Source organism: Gracilinanus agilis, chromosome 5 (assembly GCF_016433145.1).
Source record: "Gracilinanus agilis isolate LMUSP501 chromosome 5, AgileGrace, whole genome shotgun sequence".
In the NCBI taxonomy this organism is placed as follows: Eukaryota; Metazoa; Chordata; class Mammalia; order Didelphimorphia; family Didelphidae; genus Gracilinanus; species Gracilinanus agilis.
The window spans coordinates 312611463-312638975 of NC_058134.1; the positions used below are offsets into that span (position 1 = coordinate 312611463).

The 27513-nt window shown below is 47.7% G+C and overlaps 1 protein-coding gene across 2 annotated transcripts in view; it reads left to right on the forward strand.

Annotated features, from left to right (window-relative positions):
• Nucleotides 1-27239, forward strand: part of IPO8 (importin 8) — a 119461-nt gene extending 92222 nt beyond the window's left edge. Inside the window, exons 21-25 of one of the 2 annotated variants that reach the window (XM_044679349.1) lie at nucleotides 10663-10883; nucleotides 19970-20175; nucleotides 23406-23612; nucleotides 24954-25070; nucleotides 26233-27239. In XM_044679349.1, the coding sequence (XP_044535284.1) occupies nucleotides 10663-10883; nucleotides 19970-20175; nucleotides 23406-23612; nucleotides 24954-25070; nucleotides 26233-26327 (846 nt within the window). In that variant the 3' untranslated portion in view covers nucleotides 26328-27239. The remainder of the gene's footprint in view (nucleotides 1-10662; nucleotides 10884-19969; nucleotides 20176-23405; nucleotides 23613-24953; nucleotides 25071-26232) is intronic. The other variant, XM_044679350.1, reaches the window with a different exon arrangement.
• Nucleotides 27240-27513: the final 274 nt, after the last annotated feature.

A 27513-nucleotide genomic window follows, 5' to 3' on the forward strand; every position in this document is an offset into this window, starting at 1 on the left:
CCCCCTCTTTTTGTTTTTAAAGGCCTTATGAATTCCCTCCCCCTTCACCCCTCCCTTTTTTTGACCTCCCCACTCCCCTGCTCCCCTTGGTTTATCCCTTCTAACTTTCTCAGAAGGGTTAGATAAGAGTTTTATGTCTCAATGGATAGTATAGCTACTCTTCCCTCTCCGGGTTGATTACTCTGAGAGTAAGGTTTGATTATTACCTCTTAATGCTCTCTTCCTCTCCTTCTTATAATAGTATTTGTCCTCTCTCCCTCCCATGCCCTCTTTGTGTGTAATAGAATATCCTATTTTCTTATTCACTCAAGTTTCTCTTGGTGTCCCCTGCTATTCACCCCCTCTTTCCCATTCCCCATGCCATCTTAGATTATTTAGTGTCCCACCCTCACCCTGTGAATTATTCTTCTGATTACTATAATAGTGAATAGAGTTCACTACAGAGAATTATACATAACATTTCTCTACATAGGAATACAGATAATTAGATCTCACTGAGGCCCTTAAAAAGGCAAATTTAAAAATTATAAGTTTTCTTTCTTTCCCCTCTGTATCTTATTTACCTTTTCAGGTTTCTCTCGATTTTTGTGGTTGGATATCAAACTTTCCATTCAGCCCTGGTCTTTTCTGTGCAAATACCTGGAATTCTTCAATTTTGTTGAATGCCCATACTTTCCCCTGGAAATATATAGTCAATTTTGATGGGTAGTTGATCTGTGGTTGCAGGCCCAGCTCTCTTGCCTTTCTGAATATCATATTCCAAGCCTTGCGATCTTTTAGCGTGGAGGCTGCCAGATCCTGTGTGATCCTGATTGGTGCTCCTTGATATTTGAATTGTTTCTTTCTGGCTTCTTGTAAGATTTTTTCTTTTGTTTGGAAACTCCTGAATTTTGCAATTATATTTCTGGGTGTTTTCTTATCTGGATCGAATGTCACAGGTGTTCTATGGATCCTTTCAATGTCTATATTGCCCTCTTGTTGTAGGACTTCATGGCAATTTTGCTGGATTATTTCTGTTAGTATGGAGTCCAGGTTTCTATTAATTTCTGGTTTTTCTGGAATACCAATTATTCTCAAATTGTCTCTTCTAGACGGGTTTTCTTGGTCTGTCACTCTCTCATTGAGATATTTCATGTTTCCTTCTATTTTTTCAGTCTTTTGACTTTGTTTTATTTGTTCTTGTTGTCTTAAGAGATCATTAGCTTCTAATTGCTCAATTCTAGCCTTTAGGGATTGGTTTTTGGCTATAATCTTTCAGTTTTTGGCTATGATCTTTTGATTTTCGGCTGTAATCTTTCAGTTTTTGGCTATGATCTTTTGATTTTCGGCCATAATCTTCTGGTATTCCTTTTCAATCTGGACATTTCTGGTGTTCAATTTGCTTCTCAGTTCATTTGGTTTCTGAGCCTCACTTTCCAATTGCAAGATTCTACCTTTTAAACAGTTATTTTCTTGCCAGATCTCTTCCATTTTCCTCAAAATCTCAGTTTTGAACTCTTCCATAGCTTGTGAGGAGTTTTCCTTATTTGAGGAGGGTCCGGATGCTTGTTTGTTCTCCTCCTCTGTTTGCTTGGTTGTCTGGATTTTCTCTGTGTAAAAGTTGTCGAGTGTTAAAGACTTCTTTTTCTTGTTATTCTTTCTCTTCTGAGCTTCCTGAGACTGGGTAGCCATCATTAGCCCAGCAGCTTCTCAGGTTTATCCTCGCGCTCAGGGTTTGTCCGCTGTCAAGCCCCCTGGTGGACCCCCTTGCTTGATCCTCTGCCGGAGGTTCCTTTACAAGTCTCCGGGCGCTGCTTCCACAGTCGTATACCTGTCCACGCTGGTTCCCCACTCAGGGTTTCAGAGCTTTAGCTCCTGGCTGTGTCTGCCTCCACCCACGCCTCCGCCCGTGCCTGCACTCTGAGCCCGCGTTGTGGGCCCTGAGTCCACTCTGCTCCCGCGCTCATTTCACGTGTGTTTTTTGGCTTATTGGGGTCCTAAATCTTGCTGCTCCCAGGAACAGGCCCCAGAGCTGCCAATGACTCAATGGGTGCCCCAAACTTGCTCTATTTCTTTTTAGTTGGCTTCGGCGCTATAGGTGTTGTGTGTGGAGGGGCTAGGGGTGGGGTGGTTGCTCAGTCCGCGATTTAGTGAGAGCTATTTCACCCCTTTATAGCATGGAAATGCCTCGATTCCACGTACCTTCCACGCTGTGCCCTGTTGTGGGGTTCCTCCGTTCGTCTGGACTTGTTTTTATGTCCCCTTGAGGAGTTTTGTGTGTTTTGGTCAGGAGAGGTTAAGAGCTGCTTCTTACTCTGCCGCCATCTTAACCTGGAAACTCCAATTAATTTTTAATCTGTCTTTCAATAGCACTATATTGAATACAATTTTTATTGCATCATCATCAGAAAAGAATGCATTTGAACATTTCTGCTTTTTTGCATTTGGTCCTGAGGTTCTTATGCCCAAATATATGACCAGTTTTGTGTAGGTGGCCTGTACCATTGACAAAAAGGTATCCAGTAGGGCTCTTGTGTCCTTGGGGCTTATATTCCAAGACTTGTTGTTGGTGACTGAAGTTACAGATTTATGTGAAAACTTACTTACCCCATATATCACATGATTTTCATGTACTTACATAAATTTATCAAATTTATTATATATAACACACAGCAAGACATTACCGACACTAAGTACATTATTATATACTAGTCCTTCTCTTTCTCCAAGAAGTATATATTTGAAGACCCCTATGGGATACCTGTAACTGTGGGTAGTTTTCACTTTAACCTCTAATTTTTAACAACTGTTTATTTTATTGGCCAATACTATGCTCTATCTCTGCACTCCTGCCTCCTCAGTTGGATGGTCCCAAGTAAAAGCAAAAGAACTGATGGACAGAGGCTGCTGCCACATGTGGACCTCTGCCACTCAGAGAAGAGACCTTTGTTCCACTCCACCCACTGAGCTGCCCGCTACATATTTGTTGTCTTCCATTGAGCTTGGGCCATGACCTCCTGTGTCTTTGAACTGAGCGCCACCCCTCACCCTTCTTTGGTGGGAGCCTCCTTCCTTTCCCCGAAATTTGTGGGTAATTGAATCTGCAGAAAGAAAAACTGCTGATAATGGAGAACTACTGTATTCCAATTCATATTTTTCTAGAAGTCTATCATGACTGACTTCTCTAAAATTCTAATCATTTCCTTAGCTTCTTTCTTGCACATATTTTGATTAGGTTTCCCTAGTTCTGAGAGGGCAAAGTTGAGGTCCTCTACTAGTATAATTTTGCTGTTTCCTCCTGTAATTCATTTTTAACTTGCCTTTTAAAATGTGGTTGCTATGCCTTTTGATGCATATATGTTTAGTATCGATATTATTTCATGAAATGTCATACCTTTTAGGAAGATGTAGTTTCCTTCCTTATCTCTTTTAATTAGATCTATTTTTGCTTTTGGTTTTATCTGAGATTATGATTGCTTTTTTTACTTTGACTTTTTTTACTGCCTTTTTTACTTTGACTGAAGTATAAAAGATTCTAGTCCAGCACTTTACCTTTACTCTGTGTGTCTCTTTGCTTCAAATGTGTTTTTCTCTTGTAAATAATATAGGATTCTGATTTTTAATCCAGTTTGCTATCTGCTTCCATTTTATGGGTCAGTTCATCTTATTCACATTCATAGTTAGGATTTACTGTGTGTGCTTTCCAGCCCATTTCCCCCCTATTTATGTTTCTCTCTCTCCTTTCATCTTTTCCCTCCTTACAAATATTTTGCTTTTGACCACTGCTTCCCCCGATTTGCCTTCCCTTCTATCAACCCTCCCTTCTTGCATCCCCCTCTCTTTCTACTTGCCTATAGGGTAGGATAGATTTCTATCCCCTTTTTATATGAGTGTGTATGTTATTCCCTCCTTGAGCCAATTCTAATAAAAGTAAGTTCACTTTTTTGTTGTTGTTGCCTGCCACTCGTCCTCCTTTACCCCATTTTGTCTCTCTCTTCCTTCTCCTAGTGCACTCCTCTTATTCTACCCCTTATTTTTGTTTTTTTGGCTATCATCTCATCATAATTAACTTACTCCCCTACCCTCTGTCTATGTATGCTTTCTAACTGTCCTAATAGTGCTCAAGTTCTTAAGAAATTCAAGTATCTACCTGTATGGGAATGTAAACAGTTTAATCTTTTTTTTTTTTTTAAACCCTTAACTTCTGTGTATTGACTTATAGATGGAAGAGTGGTAAGGGTAGGCAATGGGGGTCAAGTGACTTGCCCAGGGTCACACAGCTGGGAAGTGTCTGAGGCCGGATTTGAACCTAGGACCTCCCGTCTCTAGGCCTGGCTCTCAACCCACTGAGCTACCGAGCTGCCCTAAACAGTTTAATCTTATTAAATCCCTTGTGCTTTCTCTTTCCTGTTTACCTTTTAACATTTCTCTTGGGGCTTGTATTTGAAAATCAAATTTTCTGTTCATCTTTGGTCTTGATTTTATCAAATATCAATTTTTTTCCCTTGAAGGATTCTACTCAGTGTTACTGAGTAGATAACTCCTTTGTCTTCTGGAAAATCATATTCCAATCCCTCAGACCTTTTAATCTAGAAGGTGCTACATCCTGTGTAATCCTGGGCTGCTGGGCAGAGGGGAGGGTCATGTGAGAAATGTCCTCTGGGGGGTGGGGAGCAGCTCAGCCCCAAGTCCCTCTGCCTTTCTAGTAATGAACTCCAGTGTGTCCTCTCTGACACAGGTGCCATAGGCTCACCACCTTGAGTCTGTACTTTTCTTTCTCTGTTTTTGCTCTTTCTGGTTTAGGTATCAATGCCATATTTATTGCAGAAAAGGAGTTTGGCAAAACTCTTTCTTTCCTTATCATTTCAAACAATTTATTCAGTATTGGAATTGGTTGGCCTTTAAATGTTTGGTAGAATTCCCATGTGAATCCATCTGCTCCTGATGCCTTCTTTTTTTTAGGGAGTTCATGTAGGGCCCTGTTTGATCTTTTTTTCTAAGACTGTCTAGATAGATAGATAAGTCTAGATATTGATTTCCTCCTCTGATAGTCTGTCCAGGCAGTTTATAATTTTATTAGTATTCTTCCACTTCACTTCCATTATTAAATTTGTTGGCATAGAATTGAGCAGATTAACTCCTAATATTTGCTTTAATTTCTTCATTGCTGGTATAGTTACCTTTTTTTAATGATAGCGGTTTGGTTTTCTTCTCTCTTTTTTGATCATATTGACCAATGGTTTATCTATTTGGTTGATTTTTTCATAAAACCAACTCCTAGATTTATCTATTAATTCAGTGGTGTTCTTAACATTCAGTTTTACTAATGTTGCCTTTACTTTTTAGGATTTTTGGCTTGGTGTTTGGTTGGGTATTTTTAATGAGTTCTTTTCCTAGTTTTTTTTTTTTTTAATAATTGTCTTCCCAATTCATTGATCTGTTCCTTCTCTAGTTTATTAATACAAGCTTCAGAGTTCTAAATTTTCCTCTTATTCTCTCACCTTGCCCTCCCCTGTTTCCTGATATGTAGCCCCCCCTTCTAATTTATCCCCTTGCCTACACGTCTTTTAATCTGTACTCCCTATTCTCATCCCTTAAAGGGACTCTTAGTCCACCCCTTATTCCATTGACTGAGTTTTATAGACCTTTCTGGTCATCTGTGTTGTTTCTTCTTTAACCCAGTTCGGGGCAGGGGCTGGTAGATTACGGTCCATGAAAAAGCCCAGAGGTGGGAGCAAGAGGGCTTTTTTAAGGACTAGCAAGAAGGCCAGTGTCCTGGCTTACAGGGTACGTGGTCGGGGAGGGGAAGGAGAGAAGCGTGGGACTCCGGTTGTGGAGGGCTTCTGTAGTACAGAGATGGGGCACATAACAGTTTTGCAGGCTTTGGCTGAGTTCTTATGTCAGTTAGGATTTTAGAATCTTGGGGAAAAGTTCAGTTGGACCTGGGAACTCGTGGAGGGAACCAGGGTCCAGCTGAGCTCCTCCTTCTCCTTCTTGAGATTGAAAACCTAGCCTAGCTTTGGAGTGTTTTTTGAGATTTGTTAATTTAGATAAACCCTCTGAATCTCCATACCCTACCTCGTTTCCTACCTTAATTTCCCTTACTCAAATGTCTGAAAGGAGTGAATAAGGAGAGTGAATCAGAGTTAGTTCAAATCTGTGAGAGTTTAGCTCTACCCTTGCAGTAATTTATCTAGAGAGGTTTTGTATCCATCTTGAAGGAAGTGTAACTTCCAAACAAGTCCCTTCCTGTGATATTAACTAAAGCCTGTAGTTAATTTCAATCAGTCGATTTCCCTTCAGTGTTTGTCTTTAGCCTAAGTCCTAGTCTGAATTCCCTACTACCTAGTCTATTCACTTGATTACCTCCAGCCTTTATTACCCCTAGCTTCAGCCTCATATTATATCCTGCATCTCCCTGTTACAGCCTACCTAATCCCTATATTAACTCCCTTCCAAGTCCCAATAACACTTCCTAAGCCAAGCCAGAGCATTTTCTGTTGGATCCTGGGGGATGGGGAGCCTCCGGAGTCTGCTGAGGAGGGGAGTGGCACGGTCAGGCCTGCAGAAGCCAGTCACAGGCTAGATAGAGTGGGCAGAGACGTGGCGACAGGCAGGCAGTTGGGCAGCTGTTGCCAAAGTCCAGGCCTGAGGTGAGATGGCGAGGGACGAATTGAAGCCTGATGGTGTCATTGTCAGAAGAAAGAAGGGGGTGTATGCGAGGAATGCTGCGAAGGTAGAAGCCACCAGACTTGGCAGCTGATGGGATGTATGAAAAAGAGGCTTGTGAGCTGGACGACGGGGTGGGGGTGGGGGGGGGGGACAGTCTGCGTGAACAGGGCTGTGGCAAGGGCGGAAGTCTGCGGGGGTCACAGGACACTTGGCCTTCAAAGTGCGTGTGCAGCGTCCAGCTTCCTTAGAGGGCACCCCTCGAGCCAAGATGCGCTACCTTGACCCCTTGGGCTCCCTTGCAGCACTCTGGCTCAGCCTTACACATATCAGATACTTTGGGGTTCCTTTCCGTTGCTTTTCAGCAAACACATTGTACTTAGATCTGTGAGGCTTTTGTTGCTGGGCAGTAGGAAGAATTGGTCTGACTTGGGCTCCTGCCGGGATTCTTCGGGGAAAGGCGGGGAATGGACGACAAGTCATCAGAACACGGAGGGCAAGTTGGGTGTTCTTTTCCTTGAAACGGCCTCTCAGCTTAAGGACCCCAACCCGTCCAGAGTTGTTTTTTCTGCATTTGATCCTTAGCAGTTCAGCTATTGCTAGCAAACTGACAGGCGGATCTACTACAAACTTCTAAGTTCAGCTTGGCATTTCTCCATGTATGAGCCTCGTTTTCTTCGTGCTGATTTTAAAGTACAATTTTGAAGTTCCTCGTCTTAAAATAGGTATAGTTTTCTCCTGCTAACATTGTTTTTTCAGGTCCCAGCTTCCAAAAGGCGAAGGGAGCGGCCTGTTTCCCTCTCCTTCCTTTTCTTTTCCCATCCAAAGCGCAGATTTTCATAGGTGGGATTTGAAATGGCTCGTTTGGAGAAATAAGTAAGCAAGAGTAAGTGTCAATAAAATATTCCCCAGCTCCTACACTTCATTCAGTATTATAAAGGAAGGAAAGGATTTGGGGTGGTCCTTCCAAGGCTACTTTTGGTACGGACTATTTGATTTTTTCCCCAGTCACAGAGAAAAACAAATTTTCAAATTCTTTTTTAAAAATGTTGAACCCACGTTTTCTCGCTTCCTGCCTTCCCCTCTTGAAAAGGCAAACAGCTTCCTGGAGTCGTACTACGTGAGTCGTACCAAGCCTATTTCCATGTTGGTCATGTTGTGAAAGAGATCCCAAACCCCAAGAGCCCACCAAGGGAAGGCAAGTTTAAAAGCAGTCGACTTCCCGCAGTTATTTCACCGCGGGCCCCCTAGAGTTGTCTTGGGGCACTGTCACGCCTAGCCTGCGTCTGTGAGTCTCTCCCCTCTGTCCGTGGACACGGCTGCCCTGCTGGCACCTCAAACGCAAGATCTCCTGACCCAACACGCCCACTTTCCGTTTCTGTTCCACGTCTGCTGCTAGTACCACAGCTCTGCCCCCTCCGAGGCATCCCTAGTTCTTGTTCTACTTGATCGCACACGTGGAGCCGGTCACAACTTTGAAAACAAACCAGATGCCCCGTCCCGATTCTCCTCCTCAGAGCGCTGGGCACCACGGGAGGCGCTGAGGGACGCCGAGAACGAGAAAAGCCCCCACCCGTCACGGACCTCAAAGATGCAGGATGAGCTTAGAGTCAGGGGTCGGACACGAGCCTGTGCCTCTGAACGTGGGTAGGCTGGGCAGATGGCGGCACCCTTGACGGGGCCAGGGCCGGGTGTGCAGGCACGTTGGGTGCTTGAGATGGTGGGAAGGCCACTGGAGGCAAGGCTCGGGGGGTCCCTGGCCTGAGGAAAGGGCGTGCGTGTAGGAACCGTGTGTTTGTGTCAGGGGCAATGAGATGGAAGCAGTGAGCGCTCACACCACCAAAGCCTCTCACTTGATACCGTGTGGCCGTGGATACGTGTGATCGGCGCCAGCTGGACAGACGCACGCAGAGAGCCAGCGACGTGGCCTGGGAAGGGCCTCCTGCAGAAGGCTGCCGTGGATCTGAGAGGAAGGGGAGCTGCAGCAGGGACAGGGAAGGACACTTCAGGAAGGGGGGACACGCAGCGCGAGTGAGCAAAACCCTGCCCCAGACCAGCGGGAGCCTCAGGCTTCCTGGCCCTGGTCCTTTTCTTTCTTGGCTCAGGCCCAGCCACTTCCCTTCTGGCAGGGGACAAGGTTCTCCCTCCCTCCCTTGGACCCGCTCCTCCTGGGCCTTGGTGTTTAGCTGCCGGGCCAGGGGAGGGACGACCTTCCCACCTGGCGGCTCAATGTGGTCTTGCCCTGAAAGATGCCAGGGAAGAAGCAGGTCCCGCTCCACGCTGCTGTCGGGGTGCTCGGCCAGCTGGAAGCCTTCATTTCCTGGTGGTTCTGGCCCCTCGGGCTCCCGTGATAGAAGGGTGATGCCTTCCGTGGCCAGGCTCCCACGACCTCTTTGTCACGTGCGCTCATGCCGCAGAATACAATCTCCTCGAAGGCAACACGAAAGGAAAAAACAGCCCCTGGGTGGTTCCGTGGGGAGTGGCGGCGGCCCTGGAGGCAGGAAAACTCTGGTCTTCTTGGGTTAGAATTTGGCTTCAGACACTTCACCCTGTTTGCCTCCATTTCCTTATCTGTAAAAAAATGAACTCGAGAAGATGTGGAACCACTCCAGTGTCTTTGCTCAGATTGTCTTAAATGGATTTGCCAAGAAAACTAAATGGGGTCCCGAAGAATTGGACTTGGCTGAAAAGCAATTGAACAAAATGGAAAGAAGCCCTCCCTGACTGCATCTGAAGCTAAGCCTTCTAGAAACAGGTTTTTTGTTTTTCTCATTCAGGTCAGACTTGTTCCAAACATCCTGCTTCGGGAAAGGAGTCAGAGACTTCCGTGTCTGTGGGCCGAGGGGCTCGCTTTCCCCAATGGCCTGTGACCTTTGCTCCCTTCTCAGTTGGCTTCGTGCCGGGGTTCGGGGGGACGTTTCCCTCCTGAAATCCCTCGAGGCTCCTTCAGCGTCGCCTTCCCAGGGTCATCCTCTGCACCTCCTCCGTCCAGGAGGCGCCTCTGGTTCTGCTTCCCCGAAGAGCCTTGGGTTAGAGGGCGGGGATTTTGTTCAGGGGACCGTTTGGCCTCCTGATGGGGCCCGAGGCTCTCCCGACCGTTCTAAAAGCAGGGCCGGCCCGGCGGGCGCACAGTAGCCTCTGGCCGTGGATCCCGACCCGGAGCCCGCAGTGGGCGCTCAGTGAACGCATGTCCGCAAAGTAGCCCTTCGCTCGGGTCGCGTCGTTTTGCTCGCAGCGGGTCTCTCTTAAGCCTCCTCGGGGCTCCGGCCTTCCCCACAGGACGCTTCTCCGGGGCGCTGTTGGCTTCTCACAGAGGCTCTTCTGCCGTGTCGTCCTGTTGAGTGAGAGAAGCAGCGAGCGAAGGGAAGCCGTACTCGTTCCTGTTCTTCATTTGTCCGTGAAGGTGGCGGCACAAAGCGACACGCGGCCCCCCGGAGCAGATGGCTCGATGGAAGGGTTTCTTTTTCCAGGGACGCTGTGGCATGGGGGAGAGAACGCAGGACGTGGAATTGGTAGGTTTGGGTTGAAATCCCACCTCTGCTACTTACTGACTTCGGAGGATGGAGAAATGCCTCCATTTTCCCGAGCCTCAGTTTCTTCCTCTCTCAAACGAACAAGGCGGTAACGGCGACCTGCCTCCCCGTTGTTGTGTTGTGAGGACCAAACGAGGGCACAGCGAGACTTGACCAACTGTCAGGTGCTCTGGAAAAGCAGCTATTTTCATTCCCATGACTGACTTTTTGTTTAAATCTTTACCTTCCGCCTTGGAATCACTCCTGTGTATTGGCAGAAGAGGGGTCAGGGCTAGGCAATGGGGGTCAAGTGACTGGCCCAGGGACACACAGCTGGGACGTGTCTGAGGCCAGATTGGAATCCAGGACCTCCCGTCTCTAGGCCTGGCTCTCCATCCCCTGAGCCACCCAGCTGCCCCCTCGTTACAATTTCTTGAATTGGCGACAGGAATGGAATGAATTCTGCGTTTACTGTTTCTTTTCTTTGCTGCTTTTTCTTTAGTGCATTCCACTGTTTGTGGAGGTTGTGTTGGAGAGATTGACCAGAGGGGTTAAAACGAGCGAGCTGCGGACCATGTGTCTCCAGGTGGCCATCGCCGCCCTCTACTACAACCCCGACCTGCTCTTGCACACTTTGGAGCGCCTTCATTTCCCGCAGAACCCCGGACCGATCACCGCACAGTTCGTCAACCAGTGGATGAACGACACCGACTGCTTCCTGGGGTACGTACTTGCCTTCTTGGGCATTTTTCTGCCGTGACTTCCGTGTTGTTGCCTGAAGCGCTCCGGGCGGGGCGATGGTCTGCGTTTCTGTGGATGCACCATTGCCATTGCGCGTGGCAGCAGTCGAGAGCTCGGTGGGAGGAGCAGAAGCTGCCCCAAACCGTCTCTGCTTGCCATGTCACACTTGTTCAGCTTTCATTCTGCGAGCACTGATGGCCCTTCCGGGTCGAGGGTGCTCCTGAGCTGGGCATTCCGGGTGCAGTCGGGACCTGACGGCGGTACCGGGCGGCCTCGCCCTGGGATGACATCCAGGCCCGGGAGCGGATGGCTGGGCTCTGGTGAAGACCCCGTCCCCGCGGGGTGGCTACAAGACGTGGACCTGAGGCTGAGTCTCAGGGACCCCACGGAGAGGTCCGGCGCGCTTGTGAACGTGCTGCTGCAGGAGACGCCGAGGAATCGTCCGGGAGAAAAGGAGACGGGCCGGTCCTCGAGCAAGGCAAGTGCTCCATTGGAATCTTCGTCATGGCGGGTGGCCTTCCGTGCTGAGCCGACGGGAGGGCGGGATGAAAGACCGGCCCAGGGTGACGCGTCACAGACCCACGAGGACGTGTGTTGTTGGCGATGGCCGGGCCGAAGAGAACCAGACTTCCTCTCGCACTGTGGCAAAGGCGTCCTCAAGAGAGTTTGGCGAGGAGGTTCTGCCAGCAGCATTCTTCCTCCAAAAGCTTTCATGACTTCCTGCTCGCGGAAGAGCATGTGGCTGGCAAAGCTAATCCTGCTCGGGAGGGAGCTGGGACGGGTGAAATGAGAAATCCCGAGGAAACAGGCTCAGGCTCAGCAGCGCGTGCCAATGGCATAATGAATCGGGACCCGCGCTTGTCCACGTGGCCCTGTACCCTGAATCCAGGGGAAACAGCGTTCCAGCATAAAAAGAAAACAGGACATGAACCTGCATACAGGATTGCAGAATCTGATTTCTAATTGGAGGAAAGATCAGGGGCTTCTGGGTTGGGAGGGCACGAGCAAACAGGGTCAATTCCTGAAATCAGAAAGCCGTGTGTCCCCCCGGCACCCCCTCTGTCCCCAGCATCTGGATTCAATCAAGGGAACAAGGAAAGGTGACTCGCTGACCCGTCTGGGACTGCTTTTCCGTTAGACATGGGGGTTCGTGCCAGTCTTCAGATTTGACCGGGTTAGGTCAGCCTAACTTGGTCCTTAGTGACAAGATCTCCGAGCCACAGCGAGAGGTGATCCAGCTTCCCAGGCATGCGGAGCTGGCCTCGAGCAATTCCTATAATGGAATGAACTTTTTCACAGGACAGAAATTGGACCAGACCTGTAACTGAATAGAAAAGGGATAAGATGGACCTGGCTTTCACTCAGTTCCCCCAGGCTTCTGACGGGTTTTAACGGTTCTCAGAATGCCTTTTATTTCGTTCGTGCTTTCATTCAGCAGACATTTTATTAAGTACCTACTATGCGCAAAGCCTCTGAATTCCTTCACTTTGGTCTCTTTTTGGTTGTCATCAGAACTCAGGATTTTTAAAAAATGTTAAGATTAAAGTTCTCTGGAGACTGCAGCTGGAGTTACTACTTATTTATTAAATAATAAAAAGGCACCAGCCACGTGTGACCGGCCGTTCCCTCCACAAGCTTCCTCTCTCAGCCAGCTGCGCCACCTTCACAGCCAGACCTCTGGTGGGCAGCCCCGAGCCCAACAGGGTGTGTGCTCTGGGGCTCCCCAAGCCAGCACTCACTGGCTGGCACTCTCCTAGCCTCCTGCTCCCCATCCAGTCTTGCAGCCACATCTGGGGTGTGCCAGGACTCTCCTAGCAGCCCCTTTCTCTGGAGTTCTGTGGCCTTGGCAAGCTCCTTCCTTTCCCCGGTCCACCGTTAGTTAGGCTTCTTGTGGTGCCACTTTTCCGAGGCCTCTTGACTTGTGGGACGCCAACCTCGGTCTGGATCCGAGGCCAGGAGTCCTTAGAACGGCTGAGCGGCCCGGCATTCGATCTCACCGTGAGTCTGTTTTGTAAGAATCACCGAAGGAGCTTTCCAGGCAGAAGGGCCAAGTCGTGAGAGGTTGGGAGGGAGGGAGGCAGGCAGGCAGGCAGTCGGCTCTCCCATTCAATGTCAGATAGCACTGACAAGAAGGAAACGGGCCGAGAATAAAAACCGAGCCAGGAAGACAATTTCCCAGAAGTGTCAAAAGCTGAAAAATACTGTGGAGTAACTAAAATGTCTAATGCAGTGGGAAGGAGAAAGGGACTCTGCTAATGAATGGGAGGAATTGGCCTTGGGAAGAAACGGGCAAAAGCCCGAGAGGGCTGCGAGGAAAGGACGGAAATGATGGACACGTCTATCGGCAAGCGCATGAGAAAAGCCAGAAAAAAAATCGATCCCCTGCATCGTGTCGGTGAAGTTTGAGTCGTGTTTGTACTTGCTGGAGTATAGATTGGAGCCAGGACTGACTGGTAGAGAGGGAGGGAAGCCACTTAGTTAGTGCTGTTCGGGGGTGGTAAACACGAGGCCCCCAACAGCCGCGGCCTTTACAGAGCCCTTGGGAAGGGGCAGCTAAATGGACAGAGAGGTCAGACACTTCCTAGTTGTGCGAGTCCCACTTGCTGTGCCTTTCCCCCTCTTCTGCCTTGGAGCAGGTTCTAAGACAGAAGGTCACGTAAACAAAAGATGACGTCGGGGTAAGAGATCACCTGAAGGAGAGCCGGAAGGGGGGGCGTTGGGAGGCGAGGGAAGGCCAGCTTCTGGCCAGGAAGTCGGCCGTCAGAGCGGCCACTTTGGGTCAGGATGCTGCGCTCCGTGGAGCGGCGCAGTTCGAAGCTGCTAAGTGGCCAGGCTTTGTGCAGTTGTCAGGCTGAGGGCAGAGCCCCGCCTTGACCCTCTTCGTGCCTTTACCTCCAAGTGCCGAGTGCCGGGCCCGGCCTTGTCTAACGAAGCCCGTTTTGGAAGATCTTCCAGTCCGGCAGGACCTGCTCCCAGGAAGCCGGCGGTCTGACCGAAGGGACCCTGTGCTAGCAATGCTGACGTGGAGGGGAGCAGAGGGACGTCCGCCCTGGCTTTAGAAAGCACAAGGCCCGGGTCCGGGCTGACTCCTCCAGGAGACCCCCAGGCGGCTTTCCTTGTTAGCCACCGAAAGCTTACGGAGTCCCTCCACCAAGTGGAAAGAGGCCGATGATACTGATGCTGATCAGCTCAGAGACCTCCCGAAGTGAGGAAGCCCTCGTCAAGGGTTTTGTCCAGGGACCCGCCAGCAGTCACCACAGAACTCCTGTCCAGTGACCCGCGGCTCCCCGACATGTCAGCGCGGCGCAACATCACCGTTTTCATCGCGAATCATCACCTGCTACCTTCAGAAGGCTAGAAAAGACCCCGAAAGCTGGATACCTCCTAGTGCCGAGATCTTGTGGTGTCGAGAAACACCAAAAACCCGTGAGGACGTGGCCAATCAACAGGCATTTGTTAGGATCTTGTATTCTATTGGGGAGGGGAGGGGGGGAGAGACAGACAGAGAGATGCGGGCACACCAACATAAGCAATATAATTCAAGTGATTTTGCTTTCTCTTGAATGGAGGCTAGTGATTCCAAGAAGCAGAGGTGAGGTACCATCCAGCATGGATGACAGTGAAAAGATGGAGACGAGAAGTGAAGGGCTTTAGAAGGCCCAGTTTGGCTCGTCTGTAGAGAATGTGAAAGGAAATAAGGATACGGAGGCTGCAAAGGTAGGTTGGGACCATATTGTGAAATGCTTGAAATGCCAACAGAAGAGTTTATGTTTGCTACTAAAGGCCATAGAGGAGTCACTGTAGTCTATCGAGAAGGAGCATGACGTGGCCAGACAGGAGGAGACAGAGAGAGGGAGGGAGAGAGCAGAGAGAGAGAGAGAGAGAGAGAGAGAGAGAGAGAGAGAGAGAAGAACAAGAACAAGAAGAAGAACAAGAACAGAGGAAGAGAGAGAAGGAGAGAGGAGAGTAGATATAGAGGAGAGGAGACAGAGAGAGAGAGGGAGTGAGCACCGTCATAAAGTCCCAGACAGGCGAGAGTTGAAAGGAGGAGAGAGCAGTCAGTGTTGTCACATGCTGCAGAGAGATCAAAACTACTAACGATTGAGAAAAGGTTAATGAAACGTAGTCTTTGCCTTCAATTAAATAGGAGAAGAGACAGTTCTACAAATAAGTCAGTATACTATGAAAGTTCTAAGATTAAGTTTCCGAGTGAAAGGTTTTTTCTGATTTAGTAATAACAAATTTATGAAGTGCTTTAAGATTTCCAGAGGATTTTTTTCACAATATCCATGTGATATATGCAGTGCAAATATGATTATCTCTATTTTACAGATGGGGAAACTGAGACTCAGAGGTTGTTAGTAGAAGCTTGATTAAGTCACATTGCTAGTAAGTATCAAAGCTGGGACTTAACCCGAGTGCCCTATCTCAAAGCCAGTTCTTCTTCTACTACACCGTATCACTTTGGGTTTTTTAGTTCATGGCCAAGGGTTGAGTTGGGTTGGCACACAGAAATGGTGTGGAGGAAGGTGTTGAGTGGCAGGGAATGGAGACACAGAGGCCAGAAAACCTGGGCGGTGCATCGAGAACACTAATTCATCTTGGCTAGCCCAGGGTTGACACAAATGGTGGTAACTGAATGGCTGTTGAATCACAGGCTTTCTCTGATAGGCTTTCATGAGATAGTGAAGCAGTTTGGGTGCTTACATGACTAATTGGAGAGCATTATGGAGGCTGAATGAGAAAGAATCTGGGAGAAGACGTATCGGGATGTTTGGAAAGTTTAGGTGGAGGTCCTGAAAACTCGCCTTCGTCGGGGTGCTGGCACCGGAAATGCAAAGGACTGACGTGGAACGTGTGGCTTCTCCAGCGTCAGCAGGCCACCAAAAGTCGGACCTTGAGACAGGAGAGAGAAAGCGAGCCCAATGTGGGTCGGAGCGCGGATGACTGACCCGTGGTGCCAGCTAGATGGTGTTCACTCCCGACTCGGACAGCCTTTTCTCCATAGTTAATCAGCTCTACCCCAACTTCTCTCCTGCCCAACATCTCCACTTAAACACCGCCGTCGACACTTTGAACTCAGCATAGCCAAAAGCGAATCTTTGTATTCATTGATGTTTGCTTTGGCATGGTTGGAAAATGTCAACGTAGGAGCCACAAGGCATTCTTCCGGAAAATAAGTAGAGCCAGATGAGTTTCTACGATTAATAGCACTGTATAGCCAACTTGGCACTCTCGTAACTTATCTTTTCCCCAAACCAAACCTTTCTTTTGCTTTTCTTACCCTTTTTAGAAATTTGAGGAAAGATTCTTTTGAGTTAAGAGACCGAGAGTTTTTGAGGAGCCATTATTAGCATGGAAGCTGGCCAAAGTGTGTGCAGAAAACGAGGTGTCAAGCTAGGAGTTTAAAGTGAGGTTCCCTAATCTCTCTCTGTGAATCGACCCGTAAAACTCTCTAGGAAGCACTCCAGTCCTGCTTGCTTCCACCATCTTGCTTTCTGTTGGCCAAATAGGGTTAGAAATGAAACCAGTGACTACGTCCCAGTCAGATACTATGGAATATCAGTCGAGAGTGTTGGAGGAGATGATTCCAAACCCTTCTTCTGATTCTAAATCCTCTGGACTTCTTCTAGCCTTTGTGGTCTATGACTTTGTGACTGACGCTCAAACTTTGAGCCTTTGGTGTTTTTGACAAATGTTTGAAAATTGTGAATGCCTGAATGTCTTCAGACAACACGGTAGCAATAGCGCTGGTTTTGCCGTGCAGCGTCCGTGTTCAAATCCTGCTTCTGAACCCTGCGCTCTCTCTGTGTGACCTTAGGCACGATACTTCATCTCCGTGGCCTTGAGCTTCCTCATCTGCAAATGGAACCCGCTGGGCGGCCTCTGGAGCACTTCCTTTGCCCCCGGGAATCACTCTAGGGCAGTGTAATTGGTTCAGGGTGGATCTTTCTAGCAGTCAGCTTCCCAGATGGAGATGGAGATGGAGATGAAGCAGAGCCGATCTTCAGCTTGGAGTCCTTTTTATGGGTTCCAAACTGTATTTGGGACTTTGGTGCCTGAACAAAAGACTCAGAAAAAGTTGACCAGCTGTAGTTGGGCTGTCTTCCCTGCCTGCGGTACAGAAAACATACAGGCAACGATTAGTAGGAAACCTTGTAAAGTCTTCGTAGAATTGTAGCAGTATACGATCGCCCAGTTGGACTGCTTCTGAGCTGTAATCAAGTCACCGATTTAAGAGAAAAATCTGTCACAGTGACTTTGTGAAGCCCATCTTTCCCTGAGATCATCGGAGAATTGAGAAAGCGTCCATGGAGAGCCCCAGAATTAGGAACACAAGGATACCCTTTTCCAAGCTTTGGAACTTTCCACAGAAAAGAATTTCCCTATTTTCCCGTCTAGCCTTAAAACTTAAAACACGTCCCATGCAAAGGGTCACACTCAGTCGCTGTTTATCGGCGCGTTTAGCATCAGAAGCGCATTAATTCTAGATACCCGGTTTAGTGTGTGAAGCTTCAGTCATTAACTTAAGCACAAGCAGTATTTCTAAAGCAGATCAACCCTGCGTCAAGAATGTCGTATTTGGCCTTTTACTGGTCCATCCTTTTTTTTTTTTTTTTTAAAGAGTTTAATCAGACGAGAGTTCCCTTATCAGGATTAGATTCCACCAGCTATAACTTAGCTTCCAAATCTACAGGTTCTTGCCAGAAACTAGTTAGAAAGCATTCAAGACCTCTGTCAGAGCAGACCGAGACTGCCGAGGAATTTAGACTGGAAGAGTAGCCATTACAGACGACGGACAGTCAGTCTCTTGTTTGCCTGTAGGCAACAGAGCGGAAGAGAACAAGCCTCGAAGCATCCACGTGCGAGCCCAGCTGTTTCCCCGGACACGGGAACCAAGAAGAGGCCCTCCCGTACGTTCTTGGTCGGGGCACGGCGCCGTCTTCCTGCACTCATTCCAGAGGCCGGGGTCTGTTTGTGCCTCGAATTCTTCTGTAAGGAGATGCAAGAAATGACAAGCGGGGGAATTCTAGAAAAATATGGAAAGCCTTGAGCGAAAAGAGCAGAACCAAGAGAACTTCACATGCAGGGAGAGCAATATGTTTGAAGGATAATTATGGATGATTTCATATTCTGAGAGTTGGGGATATCCAGGTCAACTACGAAGGACCTATGAAGGAAGAAGCTCTCTACTTCCGGAGAAATCACTGATAAATAGGAGTGTGCATAGTATGGTTTTATAGCTGTCTGTCTGTCTTATCCGTCTTTCCATCTATACATCTATGTCTGTGTCTGTCTGTCCATCTGTCTGTATATCTTTATCCATCTATCTAGATGGCTTAGAAGTTAAAATGTAACAAATAAAGTTAAAATTTGAAAAATGATTCAAGTGTAAAGAAAGACAGACGGATAATACAGTCCACCGAACACTAACGCGTCTTTGCAGGATGACAGCTTTAATGGTCTCCTTTTTTCTGCCTATAAAACCACGCTATATACAATCGGTCTTGTGCATGCTGGGGAGTTCCCGGGTTGGAAAACTCACTCTTGGCCCCAATTCTTGAGCCTGTCACCAATTATCGAGATAAAATGATCTGAAAGTTCATGGATGAGCCACTGAATCGGCGGTCCGTAGTTTTGTTATTCACCGAACACGAAGTCAGCAAACAGTTTCAGCAGAAATTCAGAATATGGAAACGTAAGCAGGAAGGGAGCAGACGGGCAGGTGAGTGGCTTGTTATATATGGATACATGTCATATATATCCCATTTTACACACACACACAGACCCGTCGTCCTGCCCGAGGCTGGCTCCCTGTTCACTAGGCCGTGCCGCATTTCGCAGACGGGTCAGCCTCCTCCTAAGGTACGTCTAACTAAGAGAGCTACTAAGGCTTCGCTGGGGCCGCAGGCTCGTCAGAGGTCGCTGCTGCTGCCCGAGTACTGTCGGTGGAGCGCGCAGAGGCCGCGCAGAGGCCGCGCAGCCTGGACCGAGCCCGTCGTCCCAGCTCCGGTTTCCAGGTCGGGTGCGGCCCTCCTCTGCGGCCAGAGTCCTTCCTTTCCTCTCCCTGAAATCTAGGCTGGCAGCGATTTTATATATAAAATGAAATATAGGCTGGCTGTACGTGGCCCACCCATTTCTCTCCCCCATTCAAATGCAAATAGGGCTGGAGAAGGTGGGTTTCAGTCTTTGTTTCTGAATTCCTGGTGCTTTGGTCGGAGCTTTGGGTGGTCGGTCAGGGAATTAGCCCTTCTTTTTTATTCTTTTTTATTCCATTTTCTCCTCCTTAAGTTGTCCTTCCAACTTCCCCTTTCAATGGCTTTGATTTTCTAGCTCTGAAAGTGTGCAAGAGAGGGGCTAGAAAGCCAATACCTGGATCAGGAGGACCTGGGCCAAAGTTCTGCTTTGGACACCGCGAGAGTGAAATTAGTAGCCGATCCCTCCGGTATTCTATTCTTTAATTTTATTATCTGACCAAGTAGCACGACAGGACTAAGTTTTCTACCTGCCCAGAAATCCCCGCCCCAGCAGCCGGCCCCAGCGAGGAAAGAGAACTCCAGCCAGTTTCTAGCCTGTCTGCGCCGGCACGGAACGGCAGGAGCGCAGAGGATGCTGGGGACCGTCGTTTTAGGGTCACACATTCTGATTACACAACACCTACCGGATGCGTGACTTGGGGCGAGGCCCGAATGTCTGGGTTCCTGCAGTTGCCGAGGAGCCGCTCCCCGATCCCACAGCTGCGCTTTGTGTCTCGGCCAGGCTTTAGCCCATTGCAGCAGCCCAGGCCTGTTTCTCCGCTTGAGAGTTTTGTCCTCTCGCCTGCAGGCAGGCTTCTGTGGGGAGAGGCCGGCTCCTTCCAGGACCAACCCAGGCGCGCTCCGGTCCCGCATTCGAGGGGCGACTCGGCTTGTCCCACTCTGAGCCCATTCGGTAACGGGAAGCGTCCCAAAGCGAGGCGTCTCTTAAAACTTTGGCTTTTCTGCGCCTTCAGAGAAGCGAGTTCTAAAGTCTTTCCTCGTGTCTGTTCTCTGCTCAGCGCTGATGCCGCCCTTTTTTTGACCTTTTAGGCATCATGACCGCAAGATGTGCATCATCGGCCTGAGCATCTTGCTGGACTTGCAGAGCCGGCCGCCTGCCGTCGACGCCGTGGCCGGACAGATCGTTCCTTCGATCCTTTTCCTTTTCTTGGGCCTCAAACACGTGTGTACCACCAGACAACTCCCCGACCCGGAAGATCGTTCTAAGGAGGAAAAGGCGGAGGCAGAAGTCAATGGTAAAAAAGTCATCTGACCGTACCGTAGAGTCGTCCTCATCTGGGGGTTTGGGCCTGCCTGTTGGGGAGACCCCCTCTGCCAGTGTACGTGGCTGCTTTTCTGGGGTGCGCAGTCTTAGGCTCTCGTGAAGGGCACGGAGCAGTTAAGTGACTTGTCCAGGGTCACAGAGCCAGTATGTCCTTCCTGAGTTTGAAGCTGCTCCGTCCAGCCTTCCATACTTCCTCTAATCCCACTCGGTACTGCCGTGAAGTCTCATCTAAAATACATTTTCTTCCCATCTTAAATGTAATTCACTTCGTACTTTACGAGTAGAGCCCATTGTCCTTAGCCCAGGAGCCTCCGTTATCAGTGTAGTCAGAGACCTTCTCTCCGTGAATTGTACCGCGCTAAGTCTTGGAATATACACGCGTGTGCAGTTCATCGATAGCAACACATATTTCAGAGCTTTGCCAGTTGGATTGTTTTAATGCACTCCAACCGCCAGAGAAGATGGAAAACAAAAGCTCAGCAGTAGAGAACGCGTGATTGTTTTCAGGGATAATAAATGGGGCTCATGAAAGATGTCATCTTAGGATGTCTTGAATTGGGTTCCAACTAGAATGGATTTGGGAGAAGGTAGGGGGCTCAGATCAAGAGTCACGCCTCAGTACTCTGAGTCTGCAGAAGCAGGTAAAAATTCTAGATACAAAAGAGAAAGAACACGTCCGATTAGGCTACTAGACCAGTTCCTGAGACTCAGTTCTCAGCAGACACACGGCCATCTTTTTTTTTTGCACATTAATTTTGAAATCGAAGAATTCCTTCTCGAAGCTAACGGCGTTTGATTCTCCCCAGACTTTCGGAGTTGGAAGAAACTTTAGAGACCAATTGAACGTCCTCATTTTACAAATGAGGGGGCTCGTGCTCACTCCCCTGTAGGGACCCATTCATCCAAAATGAGTTAACCTCACATTCTTATTATGTCCCCTGGGGGGAGATAAGAAGAACTATCCACATTGGATAGAACCTTCACCGCAGTATCCTGTATTCGTGGATAGAGAAATAATGGCAGCATTGTCCTCAGTGGGGCCGAGATGCCTTTTTTTGTCACACAACTTCCTGGGGTTTACGCTGAGGGAAAAGAATAAAGGATTAGCCCTACAACCTTTTCTTTCCTGCTTGCCAATAGTCAGTATGATTCCAGAAAATGGCCCATAATGGCTTTTTTTTCATTGCATTTTTGTTTTTTAAAACCCTTACCTTCTGTCTTAGGATCATTATTGAGTAGTAGGTCTAGCAGAATAGCACAAGTGACTTCTATCAGACATTTAAAGAACAACTAATCCCAATATTATACAAACTCATTTTTTTAGTTTTAGAAAAATTTTCCATGGTTCCATGATTCGTGTTCTTATTCTCCCCTTTACCCCCCATAGCCAATGCGCATTTCCACTGGCTTATACATATACAAACTATTTGACAAAATAAACAAAGAAGGATTTTTAGATGAAACAGTTATGGTACTGATTCTAAAGGCGGGCAGACCAAAAACAGAGAAAGAAAACTATAGACTAATCTTCTTAATGAATATAGAGGCAGAAATCTTCAATGAAATACTAGTAAAGAGACTCCAGCAAGTCATCACAAGGATTATTCACTAGGACCAGGTGGGATTTATACCAGAAATATTAGGAAGACCATCTACATAATTGGCCATATCAGTAATCAAACCAAAAGCTATCACGTGCATCTCAATAGATGCAGAAAAAACTTTTGACAAAATACAGCACCCATTCCTGTTGAAAACACTAGAGAGCAGAGGAATAAAAGGGCCTTTCCTTAAAATAACAAGCAGTATTTATCTAAAACCATTAGTGAGTAACACCTGCAGGGGGGATAAATGAGAAGCCTTCCCAGTAAGATCAGGGGCAAAGCAGGGGTGCCCATAATCATTACTATTTAACATTGCACTAGAAATGCTAGAGGTAGCGATTAGAGAAGATAAAGAAATGGAAGGGACTAAAGTAGGCAATGAGGAGACTAAGCTATCACTCCTTGCAGATGATATGATGGTCTACTTAAACAATCCTAGAAAATCAACTACAAAAAGCTGGTGGAAATAATCAACGGCTTTAGCATAGTTGCAGGGTACAAAACAAACCCACCTAAATCATCAGCATTTCTATATATTTGCAACAAAACTCAGCCACAAGAGTTAGAAAGAGAAACTCCATTCAGAATCACTCTCGACAATATAAAATATTTGGGAATCTGTCTGCCAGGACAGACTCAGGAATCGTATGAGCGCAGCCCCAAACCCTTCACCCCAAAAGCTCCTCTGTGAGTCACGGTGCCGACCTGACTGCTAGGAAGAGCCTGTCCTGGAAACAGCCCAGGCCAGGGGAATGTGCGGTTCTGCTTTAACTGGCCACCCCATGCAGAGGCGGCTAGTGGCTTTTTTCTTTGAATTTCAAGGCTTTCCCCACCCTTGTGGCCACCATAGCCTCCTGGGGTGAGTGCTTCCAGGCAGCTCAGGAATGACCAGCACGGTTCAGAGAGGTGGCTGCTGTCGCAGGGCACATCACAAACATTTTCTGCTTCTTTAAAGACAAATGAAGTTCATTAAAGATTCTCTTCTTGTCCAAAGGAAATTTTGCAGGGACCAGGATAAGGGAACTAGAGAGATGACTGATTTAGGGATTGTTGGAAACAACTTGGCGGAGGAGGGAAAAGCTCTTTTTTTTTTTTAAATAAATTTTTATTATTTTTTTAAACCCTCACCTTCCGTCTTAGAATTCATACTGTGGATTGGTTCCTAGGCAGAAGAACAGAAAGGTCTCAGCAAGGGGGTGAAGTGCCTTGCCCAGGGTCACCCAGCGAGAAAGTGTCTGAGGCCAGATTAGAACCCAGGACCTCTTGTCTCCAGGCCTGGCTCTCAATCCACTGAGCCACCCAGCTGCCCCTGAAAAGTTCTTTTTAAGCAAATGTATACAGTTTTCATGAACCAGACAAAGCTCTTCTCCTTCTGATTCCTTGAAAATTGTTTTTATTATTTTAGCTATAAGCCTAACCCCATGGAACAGTGGGTTTGATTGACAGAAGTTGTTATTTGGTTCAAACGAGATAACCTATAAAGTGCTTTGCCAGTCTTATGGTACTCTGTAAATATGAATCTTGCTTGTTATTATTACAGTCACTGTTGTTGTTATGTCCAGTGTGTTATGCATTTGTTTGGGGCCAATTTTGACAGAGGAAATTCCAAGTGATGAGGAAGACACAAATGAAACCAGTCAAGCGATGCACGAGAACAACGGCGGAGGAGACGAAGACGAGGAAGAAGACGACGATGACTGGGATGAAGATGTTTTGGAAGAGACGGCTCTGGAAGGGTTCAGCACTCCCCTCGATCTTGAAGACAGTGTGGATGAATATCAGTTTTTTACACAGGCGCTCCTAAGTATGTCCTCCTGTCTTGAATCCTTGGGGAAACAATAGATAGGCTCATTTTAAAGTAAAAAATGTTTCAAGCTAGAGTTTCCTGCTAAATGGTCCCCACCGTAGACTGCAGACAGACTAAAACTCCAGTTCTCAATGATCACTAGCTTCTTTAACAGCTGCTAGTTTTTCAAAACTCTTCCTTTCTAGAGTTGAATATCATCGTAGATCCAGAAAGGTTCCTAGCAAAAATGGGGGCCTTCTTTAATGGCTGGGGATTAAAATTTGTGTTTGTTGCCACAGAGTCTCCACTCCGCTGGCAAAATGGTTTTCCTAAATCTCTGGTCTGACCATGTCACTGCCATTCAGCTTTCTCACCAAATGCTCTCTTTGGCACTCAAAGACCTTCCTCACCTGGTCCTTCTCGACCTTCCCTCTCTTTTTGTCCGTGGCTCCTGTCTACATGGCCTGAATCCCAGCTTTTTGTTGCTGGCCCTCCCGTTCCCTGGGGCCTTCAGAGGGCCTTGCACAGGCCCCCATAGATCTTCTGTGACCTCCGGGAGAGGCGGAGCGCCTTGAGGCGAGACCCTGTTGTTTCTGCACCCTCACCTTCTGTCTTAGAATGGATGCTGTGGCAGAAGAGCAGGAGGTCACTCAGCTAGGAAGGTCTGAGGCCAGATTGGAACCCAGATCCTCCTGACTCGGGCCGACACTATCCATTGTATGTACCCCCTCGATGTCCCTAGGGGCCGTATTTTTGCTTTTCTCGTATCCCTGGCTCTTCGCAGGGTGCCTGGCCCGTAGCAAGCACTTAATAGATGCTTGGTCTTAGGTAACCAAGCTCTAAACAGGAATAAGAGATGCTCCCGAAGAGGAATGGACAAGAGTCTGTTAGGCATCAGATGTGGAATCCAAGGGAGAAGGAAGTGTCCAAACACCCCCGGGCCCATAGGAGAAAGTGGTGGCATCCTTAGCAAAAATAAAAGTCATTGGCTGCCACTCATACTGAGAAGGGGAGGAATTTGAATACAGACAAAATCAAGTCTGAGGCCATTTTCAAACACCTAAGTGGGAAAAAGCATGTGGAGACATGAGGCTGGGATGGAACTCGCAATGTGCCCGTTGTTCATGTACGTTTGGGGTGGGAGCTGGGAGCAGATCTGGAGAAGCACTTGAGGGACATGGCCCTGGAGAGGCGGCCCAGGGAGGACGAGGCTCCCCCCGCCGGTGGTGGCGCCACTCCTTTCCCGAGCTTCCTTTTCTCACCATGCTGATCTGGTGCTCCATGACCTAGCCGCTGTCAGTGACCCCGCTCTCTCTTCTCTCTCCGGGCCGCCTCCCCTTCCCCAACCCCATTCCACAGATGTGCAGCGACGGGACGCCGCCTGGTACCATTTGTTGACGGCGTCGCTCAGTGAGGAACAGAAGAAGGCGTTACAGGAGATTTACACGCTGGCAGAGCACCGGAGGAATGCCACGGGTGAGTTGTCGGTCGCTTTTTGGAAGCTGGGATGAGACAGTCGGAAAGAGTGCCTCATGCTCTGGGAGTAAAGCGGGTAGGAGCGAGCTGGGCGTTCGCGAGTTTGACTCTAGGGAGCCAGGCGGTGCAGGAATGGCGCATGTGTTGATAGAGCACTGGCTGCTCGGAGTGCCGGAGCTCAGCGTGCGAGAATACTTAGGCTTGGATTTTTGTTGTTGTCGTCTTCTTGGCGAGCCCATGTTTGAGCTGCAGGACTGACTCGTGTAGATGGCGATTTTTAGAGACCCGTTCTAAAATAGAGTTCTAAAATAGAGTTTTTTAGTGAACCACTTTAGAACTGAAAAGGGCCACGGGCAAGATGGAGGAATAGAGCATAAAGGAAAAGAGGAACTTTTCAGCTTTAGATTTAGGAACCTTTTTTTGCTTTAAAATACCCTTTTGGGTTTTGGTTCTAAAAGATGTCTGTTTGAATAATAAGGAAATGGGTGTGAAGTGATAATATATGTATAACCCAGGGGAATTGCTTATCAGCTCCGGGAGAGGGGAAGGAGAAGAGGAGAGAGAGAACATGGATCCTGTGACCTTGGGAAAATATGTTAAAATAAAATAAAATACCCCTTGGATAAAGTTATTCGGTGAAAAGAGAGGCCTTTGAATTCTCATGAAAAAGTTTTGGAAAGTGTCCTATTCAAAATGTTGCCTGTTTTCTGGTCGTCTAGTACGTGCTAGACGTTCTCTGTGGTGCTGGATTGGAAAGTGTAATTGCAATCTTTGCTCTTATAAGAATTTAGCATCTTGTAGACATTAATAATAATTGTGTCTTAGAGACCCCTTGAGGAAAGCACTTTGGAAATCCCAGAAGCAATAGCTGCTCATTGTTTGTATTCTTTTCCCCAGTAATAGAAACCATAAAACTGACAGAAAAGAGCTTTGAAACGGACTTTGCCTTGTTCTCACGATCCCTTAGGAATGATTTTTGCCAGGGTTATACAGTTCACAGCTATATTTTTTTAGACAGAATTTTCCCCCAAAGAGGTGGAATTCACCAGAATATTGGAAATCCTCGTGAGTTCTGCTCAGTTTGAATTCTTTAAAAAAAGAGGAGGGAAGATTCGGAGGTTACTTCCAATTCTCACAACCTTCTCTTTTTGGTCAACTCCAGAGACAAAGAAGATCGAACAACAAGGAGGCTTCCCGTTCGATAATAAGGGCATCCTGCCGGCATTTAGCTTTGGAGCTGTACCTAGCAGCAACTGAAGACAGCCATGCCAACGACGGAATTTCGTCATTGCATGTTATTTCGCAGTGGTTATTGACTTTGGAGGAAGAAGGGGAAGAGACGAGGGGAATTTTCCTTTTTTAGTGGGCTGCTCTGCCGCTTTCCGTAAGCGGCACTTTGAGCTCCTTCCCCTGCTCCTTGCATTTTATACAGCCACAGTAATGTATGAAATTTTAGGAAAGAAAAATGTTGGACTTAAAAAACAAACCGTATACTCCAAAGGATGATCGACTAAGGTGGGTTAGACTGAATCGAATTGCACTTCTCAGGTTTTTGCCATGTATAATTGGTGGATTTATATATGGATAATAGTGCCTTCTGTTGTACATGGATTGCCTGCAAAAAAAAAAAAAAAAAATGGAGTGCATTGCAGTTTTCTTAGGCCTATTACACTCTTAACACTTGGTTCTCCGTTTTCCTGTTCTGCGTTTTGCTACATGAATCTATTGTTGGGTACTCAGTTCTAGTTCCCTCGGGTTTCAAAAACAGATATGCTGCCCTACTCAGAAATGCCTCTGGGAAATTTCTTCAGGAGTTGGAAAATATGCATGGCACGGATAAAAGTTTCCTTTGGGAAAAAGTTTAGGCGTTTCTTTGTGAAGAATGGTACAGCTTTTTCTGCCCTTCCCCGCTCCCCCCGGCCCTTTTCTGCTTCAGAGAGTTAAGAGTTTTCTTTCAGGGACGGTCAGTAAGAGAATTATCCTGGGAGCTTCAGGAAGGAATCGCCCTCCTCAGCAGTAAAGGAGGCCTGTGATTTTCATGATGTTAATTGGTTACTCAGTAAAATAAAGCACCCGGAAGTCCCAGAAACGTGTGCTACGCAAGCAAGCACGCTGGCTTTCTGGAGACAAGACATTTCTTCGAACAAGTCCGTTCCCATTCCAGCTGCATTCTCCAAGCAGTAGGGTCCAAGACCTTTTGAAACAACTTTTTATCTAGGGAAAAAATGCCAGGAAAACATGTCTCTCCCCTTTCCTTCCTGTCTCCCTTCGGCCCCTCTTCGTCCCAGGTGGCCCTCGAGATTGGCGGTTTTTCTTTAACCTCGTTTCTGTGTGTGACTCTTTTTCCAGAGTTGGCCGCATTCTCGTATCCCTGATGTACGCCTGTCCCAGAGAGAACAGACCAAGGGGCCCTTCTAGCTGCTCTGGTTTCCCCACCTGTGTG